At 41.5% G+C, this 12282-nt stretch overlaps 1 protein-coding gene across 3 annotated transcripts in view; it reads right to left on the minus strand.

The window, feature by feature from the left end:
- Window positions 1–12282, minus strand: part of EFCAB6 (EF-hand calcium binding domain 6) — a 158319-nt gene that overhangs the window by 34908 nt on the left and 111129 nt on the right. For 2 of the 3 annotated variants that reach the window (XM_073567730.1, XM_073567729.1), the window contains 5 exons: window positions 9030–9101; window positions 5901–6061; window positions 5436–5606; window positions 4768–4939; window positions 273–387 (listed from right to left, as the gene is read on the minus strand). In XM_073567730.1, coding sequence (XP_073423831.1) covers window positions 273–387; window positions 4768–4939; window positions 5436–5606; window positions 5901–6061; window positions 9030–9101 — 691 coding nt within the window. The remainder of the gene's footprint in view (window positions 1–272; window positions 388–4767; window positions 4940–5435; window positions 5607–5900; window positions 6062–9029; window positions 9102–12282) is intronic. The other variant, XM_073567731.1, reaches the window with a different exon arrangement.

Raw genomic sequence — 12282 nt, forward strand, 5'->3', positions numbered from 1 at the left:
GGAAGCACTGTCAGTGCTTCCTATACCGTATAAATGCGATCAGGAAGGCAGAGATGGTAATAAACTGTGTCTGCCTTCTCATAAAGAAGTTTGATAGAAAATGATGTGTCTTTAGACATAACTAAAATAATATATGATATTTATGTGATTATATTTTACCATTTCTCAACCTTACTGTAATATTAAGAGATTTACTTTTTTTTTTTTTACTATATGCCATAGACGCATCATCTTTTCTATTATCGCAGCGCTGCTATTTAAAGGAACCATACCTTCGAATAATGACACAAAGTCCAGATAACTGAGGCCTTCCTTTGTAAATCCCAATTTTTTAGTTAAGGCATTAAATTGCTCCTCATCTAGATGCAGCTCGTGATCTTGCAGAACCTGCAGAAAAGGAGACGTACACATTCAGATACATGTAGCGGCTGCGGATGTGCCAATTTACGAAGGTGCAAATTGCCCGATAACAGACAGGAGAGCTGAGGAATTTACAGAGAAGAGATATATGATATAAAGCGTGTTAATGAATGGAACGCGCTCTCCGAGGAGCTGGGGGGAAAAAAAAAAAATTACCGCCACAGGGAACCACAAAAAAATTCCGTAACTTTATTATTAATTTTTTTTTTCCCCTTTCAAAAGTTTCATTTGGGTCTCGTGGGTAAAATATCTCCCTTCTCCCGGGAAGAAGAAGCATCTTACATAACGAGGACTTGACAGATGAGATGTAATGAATTATTTCGGGAGACTTAACTGGTTGAATGACAGCAGCCATCCAAAATGAACATTTTCATTTCTCCCGTGCTTGACAGCAGGGGAATGTGGTTGTTTTTTTTGTTTTTATTCTTTATTTTCTTTAAGACAACAAATCTTTCTAAGTTGTTAATGCAGTCATAAATAATTTAAATGAGGGCGCACATATGTATGGGCTTATGCTCCGCGCAGGTAAATATGCAAATCTAATACCTAGCGGGGGATCTAAAAATAAATATATTTTCAAGAAATACCTATTTTTTTTATATGTTACACTAAAATAAAATTATAATAAAAGGTTTCATACCTGCCCCTAAAATTTAAAGGGATCTACCAGATTTAACAGTTTGCCCTGGTCTTTCGGCTGGACCCACCAAACCAACTACTGAAATTAAATGGTTGCATGGCATGGGGCCGTACTGATAAACCTAGGAAAATTAGATTGTTTCTCTGGTTTTAGTCTGCAGCACTTTCTGCATGATCCTTGTAGAAATCCAACAGAGAAAAGTGGGGTTATTCTCCTCAATACGTCCATCTTTGAGAAGATGGTTGGCTAAAGTGCTGTCTCTTTAACTAAGGGGGTGGAGCTTAGTGATCTCTTGTCCTAAAATGGATAGGGAAGTGGGGGGAGGCTCCTGCTGCAGTCAACTGTCTTACAGCTCCAAATAGGATGGTGAGTATGAGGATGGAGGACATAGATGATCTAGGCAGCATCCTAGACTGACCAGGCCATATCACAGACTAGTAGAGGAGGTCGCACAACATATTCTGGGTAGCCGCATCTACTGAATGACGTCAAGCAGCGTGCCTGGTGCTGCCTATTCTGGCTGGAGAGGATCTCCAAGCAACAAGGCCGGACAACAGGCAAGAAGATTAGAGCTAAGGAGGCATTATACATGTAGGAAGGCTTTAGAGCAATTATACAGTATATAGTGAGTGGTGGAGTTATTATACTGTATATAGGGGCCTGTGGGTCCAGCGTACTGTATATAGGGAGCTGTGAGGACATCATACTGCATATAGGGAGACTATGTGGACATCATACTTTATATAGGGGCTTTGGGGTCATCAGTCTGAATTACAGAGGACTCGTGGGGCCATTAAACTGTGTATAGGGAGCTGTTGGGCTATCATACATATTAACAGGGGGTATAATAAGTAAGTATCATTAACGAATAAGCTAGTCTAACTTTTCAAACTCTTGGACAAGGTCTTTAACTAAAAAAAAAAAGTGCTATGGAGCTGATGTTTTGAAGTTGTTAGTGTGATTAGACATTATGATATTTAGTCATTTCCTATAATTACATGTATCTTAGAGATATTTTAATGGTTATTCTACAGCTTTCCTACCTAACCTCTGCACTGATGAGGGGCAAAATCTCCAAAACAGTGCGGTCTACAGCTAGGCCTCTGGTCTAGCCAGTATAAGGTACTTTGCATATCTTTATTGCCTTTACAATAAGTCTCCATACTAATAGCCAGTATCCCCATCTAAATAATCACAAAATACACACAAACAATACAAACCCTATTGTTTTAAGCAGTTTTTTTTTACTGACTTACAACAAAAAGAGAAATTTAAAATATTTTTTCTTTTACTTCTAAAATACCAACTATGATTTCATCACTAATTGGGAGAAAATCTATTTTTTTTTTTTTCTGTTATTGGAGCTTATGCGCCAGATCGCTCTTTTCTATCTACCGTGATGTATAATTTTTCCTCTCTCTTTCTTTTTTTTTGCAGTAAGTGTTAATTGCTAAGTGTATAAAGAGGGTGATTTGTGGCTCGTGGGGCTACGCGATGTGTTAACAGAATGAGAAATCTCTCATTAACAACTTGACACTGTGCTAAGAAGTCTCGCAGTACAACAGAATGAGCCTTTTCATCAGCGCGAGCCCCGAGTCAACCTGTGATCGCTATTATGTAACATCTCACAATTAAATGGATTTGACGCTTGATAGGCCAATGAGGATTGTACGGGGTGTGGGAGAGGGCTCTAATTAGCCTCTGATTATTTTTTTATTCCATATACGGTACATTTTTGATGATCTTTGAAAAGTTTGCTTCCAAACGGTTAAGAGATTATATGGCCGTGCACAATGACAGACTAGGCAGGCAGACCGTCCTGTGAACGGACAGCTTCCGTTGACAGTACGATCATTATAAGGTTGCAAAGTGTGACAGAGACACAAGTTAAAAGCCCAACTCGTGTACTTATTTCCTCCCGCTAGTGGGCATGGTCTTCCAGAGTAACTCGAATAACACTCAGTGAAAACTTCCTAGCTAGAGTCAACAGAGCGTACACCATTGTGTCTCATCACAAACAGTGCCTATGTAAGTGGGTGAAGGATGATGTTCCCTTTTACTTTTCCTTCCTTAACAGGTTCTGACGTTCAATATATGACTGTATTGTATATATGTTATTCCAATGACATACTGATAGGGAATTTAGATTGTGAGCCCCATTGGGGACAGTGATGATAATGTGTGCAAACTGTAAAGCGCTGCGGAATATGTTAGAGCTATATAAAAATAAAGATTATTAGATTATTATTATATTATGGTACTGCTACACTTATAGTGTATTACAACTGTCTAATCAATTGGTACTGCTACATCACTTGGTGTATTACCATTATTGTTAAAATGAATATTGTTTTACATTACATGAGTAAAGGATAAGTGTAGTGTGTGGAATTGGCCACTTAGATTGGGGGGGCATCCTAGTGCACAAAATTTACAGTTACTGGACAAAGTAAGCATAGGGTTAATTTCGTAGGAGGGGCTGCTGCTTGGTAAGTCAGGGGATAGCTTCTAGAATAGTTCAGAGGGCCAGAGGCGCCCGTAGAGTCCACATGGGCTATAGGCCCAGGACAAGGCAGCAGACCCGTAATGTTTTAAGAGAGAAGCTCAGCCATCCACAGCACTAGTACAGTACATTAGTGGGACAGTACAGCAGAATGTGGCAACTCATTGCCTGGGCACATACCCTTAAGACCGGGGTGAAACGGCCAGGGGAACCCACAGAAGCAGTGAGTACAGAGGGAGAAGAAGCGGTGCCAGTGCAGAAGGCAGTACATCAGAACAGGTCTCATCCTCAGTGGCTACTGACTCTGGCTATTAATGATCTTGTGTCTGGGGCGAAACAGACTGAGGGATGCTTAACCGTAGCAGAGCTGAACAGAGAGGAAACTGAGAAACTGTCAGGGACAGTCCGACCCGGGCCCGTGCTGTGTAGCCGTGGAAGCAGTGCAGGGAAAGAGAAGGAACCTTGTAATGTGAAGTATGTTGTAAATGCTGTGAAGACTTTGGAAGTGCCGTGTATTGAACCCAGTAAAGATGTTCTTGTTGAAGACATGATGGACTGTGTCTCAGTTAATGTGTTCTTGCCAGAAAACGGTCTCCCATGGCAAAGGGAGGACCCTGAGGGAGCTGGACCAGGAGACACAAGTATGCTGATTAGTAACTGCAACCTTTCCGTGAGGGGAGGCCAGGACACCAGAGCCCGACCTTTACACCTGTGTAAGGTGAAGAATACCTTCCCAGCACTGGGGACACATCATCCTGTTATTTGGAAACCTTCACTGCCACAGGAAGTCCCAATGAAGTCTATCTGACCATCCATCACCATCTACGGGCCTTTTTGTGTATGCCACCACTCTTGGTCGATCTCCTTACTGCATCCCTCTGCTTCTGCCGCTAACTTGAGCCTACTTATTATAACAGCCCCTAAATCTGTTTCCTATCACCCCAAGTTCATCTCCTCTTGAACCCAGCTGTATTTTTTTTTTTTTATAGCAGACTGCCTCTGAAAAAAAAAAAATCTTCACACCCACTCTTATATTGCAACATAGCTGGAAAAAACTACGGTACTGTGGGTGAAAACTAAGAGACAACCGGCCAGAAACTTTTATTTATTGTCGCTTTTCAGAAATACATATAACTTGAGGAAACTCAAAGAGTGGTTCTCCAACTACAGGGTTACCAGTGCACTGGCACAAGGCTAAGCTTACCTTTCTAAAATCATTTTTGGTGACTTTTCCATTTGGTTGTTTGTTGCAGGCAAGAAAACTTTCTTTTATGGAAAACTCATGTTTGATGACGCAGTCCTTTAACTTGTCAATCACCTGTTCCACAGTAATCTTCCTGATCAGGTTGCTGGCCTGATTATCAATCTCTTTCATTCTTGAAATAAAGTGAAATACGTGTCAGGAAGTTCAGACTGTGACATGGATAGAATTAATAAACTAAGAAGGGGAAATCCGGCCAAAAAATATCATAGTTGGAGTTACTGAGATCAGTCTTGGATAATGGTAGTTATCTCCACCTTCCTTCCCTTTACAGAGTTAGTAAACTTATATAACCACTTTAATTAATGTTGAGGCTGCTGTAATCACAGGACGTTGTTAAGTCACTTTTACAGACAGCGTGAAATCCTCTTTTTCGGCAAGATACTCTAGTTATTTTATCTATCTATCTATCATCTATCTATCTATTATCTTTCTATTATCAATCTATTATCCATCCATCCATCTTGTACTCAGCAGGGAGAGAGTAAAGTGAAGCAATAATACAGTAATATTGTGCAACAGAGACAAACGAGATTATGGAGCTTCATGAGTTGACTGAATGGGAATCATGGTTGCACTTACTTTAGGGATAAGGGCAAGACTTAAGTTACCTGTCTGAATGGTCAACCTGCCTTAATTCTTCTTGGAACTGGTTTCTTTCAAAAATGTCTGTGCTTACGCCATTGGTGTCACCAGCGCAAGAGACACACACTCCCAAATCGCCCAGGAACTGCATGATCGGCACGCCGTCAGAAGAGCCGTAATTGTATTGATCAAAAATCCTAAAAAGTACAAAAGGTATCAAAATTGGAAAACTGAATGTAATATCAGAAAACTAGAGACTAGGTTGTTGTTTTTGTGGAGCTTCTCATTAAATGTCATGAAAAAGAGATATAAAAAAAATAAAGAAGTGATAAAGCTGTGGGTCTGAACTGTCTACTGTCCACTGTTGGCCGTGGGTCTCCTGTTCTATGGTCATCAGGCTGTTTGGTTCAGGAGACCCACGGCTGGTCTGAACATTGTCAGATATGAGAAGCCGGCCATCATCATACCAAATGTATTAGTCTACACCGTACATCTGACAGTGATCATCTGACGCTGAAGGACAACATGACTGAAGGATTTTTTTCAACTGGTCCCTGCTGATCATTCCAGATCCTTTGGTGTCACATGACTGGATCGCCTTATAGAAGTCCTTCCAGTGTGTAGTGATCTTGTCTCTGAGAATGCCTTCCACCTACAATCAAAATAATATTCGAAATGTTGCAGCAGTCACTTATTACAATGAATTTACTTTAAAGGGTTTTTTTCCTACAACCTATAGTTATCCCTTATATTTAGGAGAAGGGATAAGGGATAAATCAATGATTGCTAGGGGTCCAAGCACCTGACACCCCCCCCATGTAATCCATAGAACTTTGCCCCTTCTTAAAAGGTGCGAAAGTGCGTGTGGTCAACCTCTGCTCCATTCATTGTCTATGGGACTGCCGATTACCAAAAGTCCCATTGAGAATGAATGCAGCAGATAACAAGCGTTCACACCTCTTCTCCATTCAAGCCTCATTCTCGAGGTTTCAGAGCCCTGATTTCGGAATCACTTGGTGTCCCAGTGGTCGGCTCCCCAGCGATCAGCAATCTATCCCCTATGTAGTTTGCATTTTTTGGGGGGGAATATACTTTTAGTTTTTTCTCTGAGTCACATCCATTCATTTGAGATTTCCACTATAAGCAGGAACCACAACACAGTGCCAGTGCTGTTGCACAGCAGACATTTACGTGTGTGTTAACACGGTGCCAGTGCTGTTGCACAGCAGACATTTACGTGTGTGTTAACACGGTGCGCCAGTGCTGTTGCACAGCAGACATTTATGTGTGTGTTAACACGGTGCCAGTGCTGTTGCACAGCAGACATTTACGTGTGTGTTAACACGGTGCCAGTGCTGTTGCACAGCAGACATTTACATGTGTTTTAACACGGGCGCCAGTGCTGTTGCACAGCAGACATTTACATGTGTGTTAACACGGTGCGCCAGTACTGGTGCACAGCAGACATTTACCTGTGTGTTAACACGGTGCCAGTGCTGTTGCACAGCAGACATTTACCTGTGTGTTAACACGGTGCCAGTACTGGTGCACAGCAGACATTTACGTGTGTGTTAACACGGTGCGCCAGTACTGGTGCACAGCAGACATTTACGTGTGTGTTAACACGGTGCGCCAGTACTGGTGAACAGCAGACATTTACGTGTGTGTTAACACGGTGCCAGTACTGGTGCACAGCAGACATTTATGTGTGTGTTAACACGGTGCCGGTACTGGTGCACAGCAGACATTTACGTGTGTGTTAACACGGTGCGCCAGTACTGGTGCACAGCAGACATTTACGTGTGTGTTAACACGGTGCCAGTACTGGTGCACAGCAGACATTTACGTGTGTGTTAACACGGTGCCAGTACTGGTGCACAGCAGACATTTACTTGTGTGTTAACACGGTGCACCAGTGCTGCTGCACAGCAGACATTTACGTGTGTTAACATGGTGCCAGTGCTGTTTCACAGCAGGCATTTACGTGTGTGTTAACACGGTGCCAGTACTGGTGCACAGCAGAAACTTACGTGTGTTTTAACATGGTGCCAGTACTGGTGCACAGCAGACATTTACGTGTGTGTTAACACGGTGCGCCAGTGCTGTTGCACAGCAGACGTTTATGTGTGTGTTAACACGGTGCCAGTGCTGTTGCACAGCAGACATTTACGTGTGTGTTAACACGGTGCCAGTGCTGTTGCACAGCAGACATTTACGTGTGTGTTAACACGGTGCGCCAGTACTGGTGCACAGCAGACATTTACGTGTGTGTTAACACGGTGCCAGTACTGGTGCACAGCAGACATTTACGTGTGTGTTAACACGGTGCACCAGTGCTGCTGCACAGCAGACATTTACGTGTGTTAACATGGTGCCAGTGCTGTTTCACAGCAGGCATTTACGTGTGTGTTAACACGGTGCCAGTACTGGTGCACAGCAGAAACTTACGTGTGTTTTAACATGGTGCCAGTACTGGTGCACAGCAGACATTTACGTGTGTGTTAACACGGTGCGCCAGTGCTGTTGCACAGCAGACATTTATGTGTGTGTTAACACGGTGCCAGTGCTGTTGCACAGCAGACATTTACGTGTGTGTTAACACGGTGCCAGTGCTGTTGCACAGCAGACATTTACGTGTGTGTTAACACGGTGCCAGTGCTGGTGCACAGCAGACATTCACGTGTGTGTTAACACGGTGCCAGTGCTGTTGCACAGCAAACATTTACGTGTGTTAACACGGTGCCAGTGCTGTTGCACAGCAGACATTTACATGTGTTAACACGGTGCCAGTGCTGTTGCACAGCAGACATTTACGTGTGTTAAGACGGTGCCAGTGCTGTTGCACAGCAGACATTTACATGTGTTATTTTTCAGAAGACAATATAATATTACATTAAAAAATATTTTACATCGGCTAAGAAGTTACACTTTTTTTTTTCACATTAATTAATGGAAGAACTTGCTGCCTGAGCCAAGATAAGCGGCTTTCAAGCTGAAAATAATAAAAGTAACACTATAGACACCTGATACTAAAAAAAACCAAAACCTTCAAAAATGTAAAATACTATTGTATATATCACACTGAGTTCAAACTTCACAGACTTCGTTCCTGGAACAAAAAAAAGTGTTAATTGTTGACATGCAGATTAGAAACTGGTTTATATGTAAATGGTTCTACAATCGCGCTGTATTTTTCTTTTTTTACAACATCACGGCGCTGTTTACTACCAACGGCGAGGCAGCCAGACGAAAGTCAAGCTATTAAATAAGAATTAATTTAATCAGCCAGCCGCTCCCGACTTTTGGAAAAGCGTAAAAATTCACTAAAATCTGCAGCGATCTCCGGGCATTCAATGTCTGACAAAATAGAGGAGCGTCCGCGGGGACAATGGAATGAGGCGTCTCATAGAGGATTATGCTGCATTATTTTTATTCTGTATTTTAGTACTTTTTATATATTATATTCTCCATATAAAATATTATAATATTACTATACGGCCTTAATAATATTCTAAAAATAACCTCTAATTCTAAACAAAAAATTAAAAAAATTCTGAAAAAAATTAATTTACATGTGTATACAGATTCTAGCATTTACTTAATCATTTCTAGACACTCACTGTATCCACAGACAGCACCACCGGAGTCTCCTTTGCAGGTTGCCGCGTGTTATTTAACCATTTGTGACCCGTCTGATAAAAAAAAACCAAAGAAAAAACACATACAAAATATTAAATGCAGGCAAAGCGCTTACTGTGTGTGTGATATTCCACTTGTATATTTTTCCATTATATATTAACATTATTATGATAGCACATGCACCAGGAATGGAAACAATGTTGAAATCACATCAGAAGGGTGAAGAAGCAGTAAATACTATACCATTAAATACTCAATCCTGTAGGCACAGATATTGCTGCCACCTAGTCTCTGCTTGTGCTTATAGGCAGAGATAATACTGAATCAATCTGGTGCTGAACATGATATAGGTTACACGTATTACAGCTTTCCTATGTCTTCCCATATACAGTGGGTACGGAAAGTATTCAGACCAATTTACATTTTTCACTCTTTGTTTCATTGCAGCCATTTGGTAAATTCAAAAAAGTTCATTTTTTTCTCATTACTGTACACTCTGCACTCCATCTTGACTGAAAAAAACAGAAATGTAGAAATTTTTGCAAATGTATTAAAAAAGAAAAAACTAAATCTCACATGGTCACAAGTATTCAGACTCTTTGCTCAGACACTCATATTTATGTCACATGCTGTCCATTTCCTTGTGATCCTCCTTGAGATGGTTCTACTCCTTCATTGGAGTCCAGCTGTGTTTAATTAAATTGATAGGACTTGATTTGTAAAGGCGCACACCTGTCTATATAAGACCTCACAGCTCACAGTGCATGTCAGACCAAATGAGAATCATGAGGTCAAAGGAACTGGTCAAGGAGCTCAGAGACAGAATTGTGATAAGGCACAGATCTGGCCAAGGTTAAAAAGAATTTCTGCAGTACTCAAGGTTCCAAAGAGCACAGTGGCCTCCACAATCCTTAAATGGAAGAAGTTTGGGACTACAAGAAGTCTTTCTAAACCTGGCCGTCCAGCCAAACTGAGAATCACTGGAGAAGAGCCTTGTTGAGAGAGGAAAAGAGGAAAAGATGAACCCCAAGATCACTGTGGCTGAGCGCCACAGATGCAGTAGGAGATGGGAGAAAATTCCACAAAGTCAACTAGCACTGCATCCCTCCACCAGTCAGGCCTTTATGGCAGAGTGGCCCGACGGAAGTCTCTCCTCAGAGCAAGACATATGAAAGCCCGCATAGTTTGCTAAAAAACATATGAAGGGCTCCCAGACTAGGAGAAATAAGATTCTCTGGTCTGATGAGACGATAATAGAACTTTTTGGCGATAATTCTAAGCTGTAGTTGTGTGTAGTTGTGGAGAAAACCAGGCACTGCTCATCACCTGCCCAATACAATCCCAACAGTGAAACATGGTGGTGGCAGCATCATGCTATGGGGGTGTTTTTCAGCTGCAAGGACAGGACGACTGGTTGCAATTGAAGGAAACATGAATGTGGCCAAGTACAGAGATATCCTGGATGAAAACCTCTTCCAGAGTACTCTGGACCTCAGACTTGGCCGAAGGTTCACCATCTAACAAGACAATGACCCTAAGCACACAGCTAAAATAACAAAGGAGTGGCTTCAGAACAACTCTGTGACCATTCTTGACTGGCCCAGCCAGAGCCCTGACCTAAACCCAATTGAGCATCTGTGGGAAGACCTGAAAATGGCTGTCCACCAACGTTCACCCTCCAACCTGACGGAACTGGAGAGGATCTGCAAGGAAGAATGGCAGAGGATCCCCAAATCCAGGGGTGAAAAACTTGTTGCACCATTCCAGAGAAGACTCATGGCTATACTAGCTCAAAAGGTGCTTCTACTCAATATTGAGCAAAGGGTCTGAATACTTATGACCATGTGATATTTCAATTTTGCTTTTTAATAAATTTGCAAAAATTTCTACATTTGTTTTTTTTTTTCAGTCAGGATGGGGTGCAGAGTGTACATTAATGAGAAAAAAAATGAACTTTTTTGAATTTACCAAATGGCTGCAATGAAACAAAGAGACAAAAATCTAAAGGGGTCTGAATACTTTCCGTACCCACTGTATGATGTAGGCACAGGTAGTACTGCTCACCATTCTCTTCTTAGATTCACCGATGTCTATTCCTTAATAATTTAGGCTCAGATAGTACTGCTTACCATTCTCTTCTACAATTCATATGTTTATTGCAGATAGTGCTGTCTACAATTCTCTTCTAAGATTCACGTATGTCTATTCCCATATAATTTAGGCACATATAATACTTTCTTCCTGTCTCTTTCTAAACATCATGTACCCACAGATGGTACTGCCATTCATTCTCTTCTAACATAACATTCATATTCAGCTAGTACTGCATTCCTGTCTTTTCCTACACATATAATTTAGGCACAAAAAGTACTGCCTTTTGGTTGCTTTCTACAGTTTTGACATCCCTGCAATTCTGTCAGATAATACTCAGTTTCTTCCTGAAAATGATTGCAAACACAAATTCTTTGGTATTATCTTCATTTAATTTGTCTTAAATGAAAAAACACAAAAGAGAATGAAGCAAAACATTGATCATTTCACAAAAAACTCCAAAAATGGGCCAGACAAAAGTATTAGCACCCTCAGCCTAATACTTGGTTGCACAACCTTTAGCCAAAATAACTGCGACCAACCGCTTCCGGTAACCATCAATGAGTTTCTTACATTGCTCTGCTGGAATTTTAGACCATTCTTCTTTGGCAAACTGCTCCAGGTCCCTGATATTTTAAGGGTGCCTTCTCCAAACTGCCATTTTTAGATCTCTCCACAGGTGTTCTATGGGATTCAGGTCTGGACTCATTGCTGGCCACCTTAGAAGTCTCCAGTGCTTTCTCTCAAACCATTTTCAAGTGCTTTTTGAAGTGTGTTTTGGGTCATTGTCCTGCTGGAAGACCCATGACCTCTGAGGGAGACCCAGCTTTCTCACACTGGGCCCTACATTATGCTGCAAAATTTGTTGGTAGTCTTCAGACTTCATAACGCCATGCACACGGTCAAGCAGTCCAGTGCCAGAGGCAGCAAAGCAACCCCAAAACATCAGGGAACCTCCGCCATGTTTGACTGTAGGGACCGTGTCCTTTTCTTTGAATGCCTCTTTTTTCTCCTGTAAACTCTATGTTGATGCCTTTGCCCAAAAAGCTCTACTTTTGTCTCATCTGACCAGAGAACATTCTTCCAAAACGTTTTAGGCTTTTTCAGGTAAGTTTTGGAAAACTCCAGCCTGGCTTTTTTATG

This window comes from Dendrobates tinctorius, unplaced genomic scaffold (assembly GCF_039654945.1).
Source record: "Dendrobates tinctorius isolate UK_male_01 unplaced genomic scaffold, ASM3965494v1 ptg000020l, whole genome shotgun sequence".
In the NCBI taxonomy this organism is placed as follows: domain Eukaryota; kingdom Metazoa; phylum Chordata; class Amphibia; order Anura; family Dendrobatidae; genus Dendrobates; species Dendrobates tinctorius.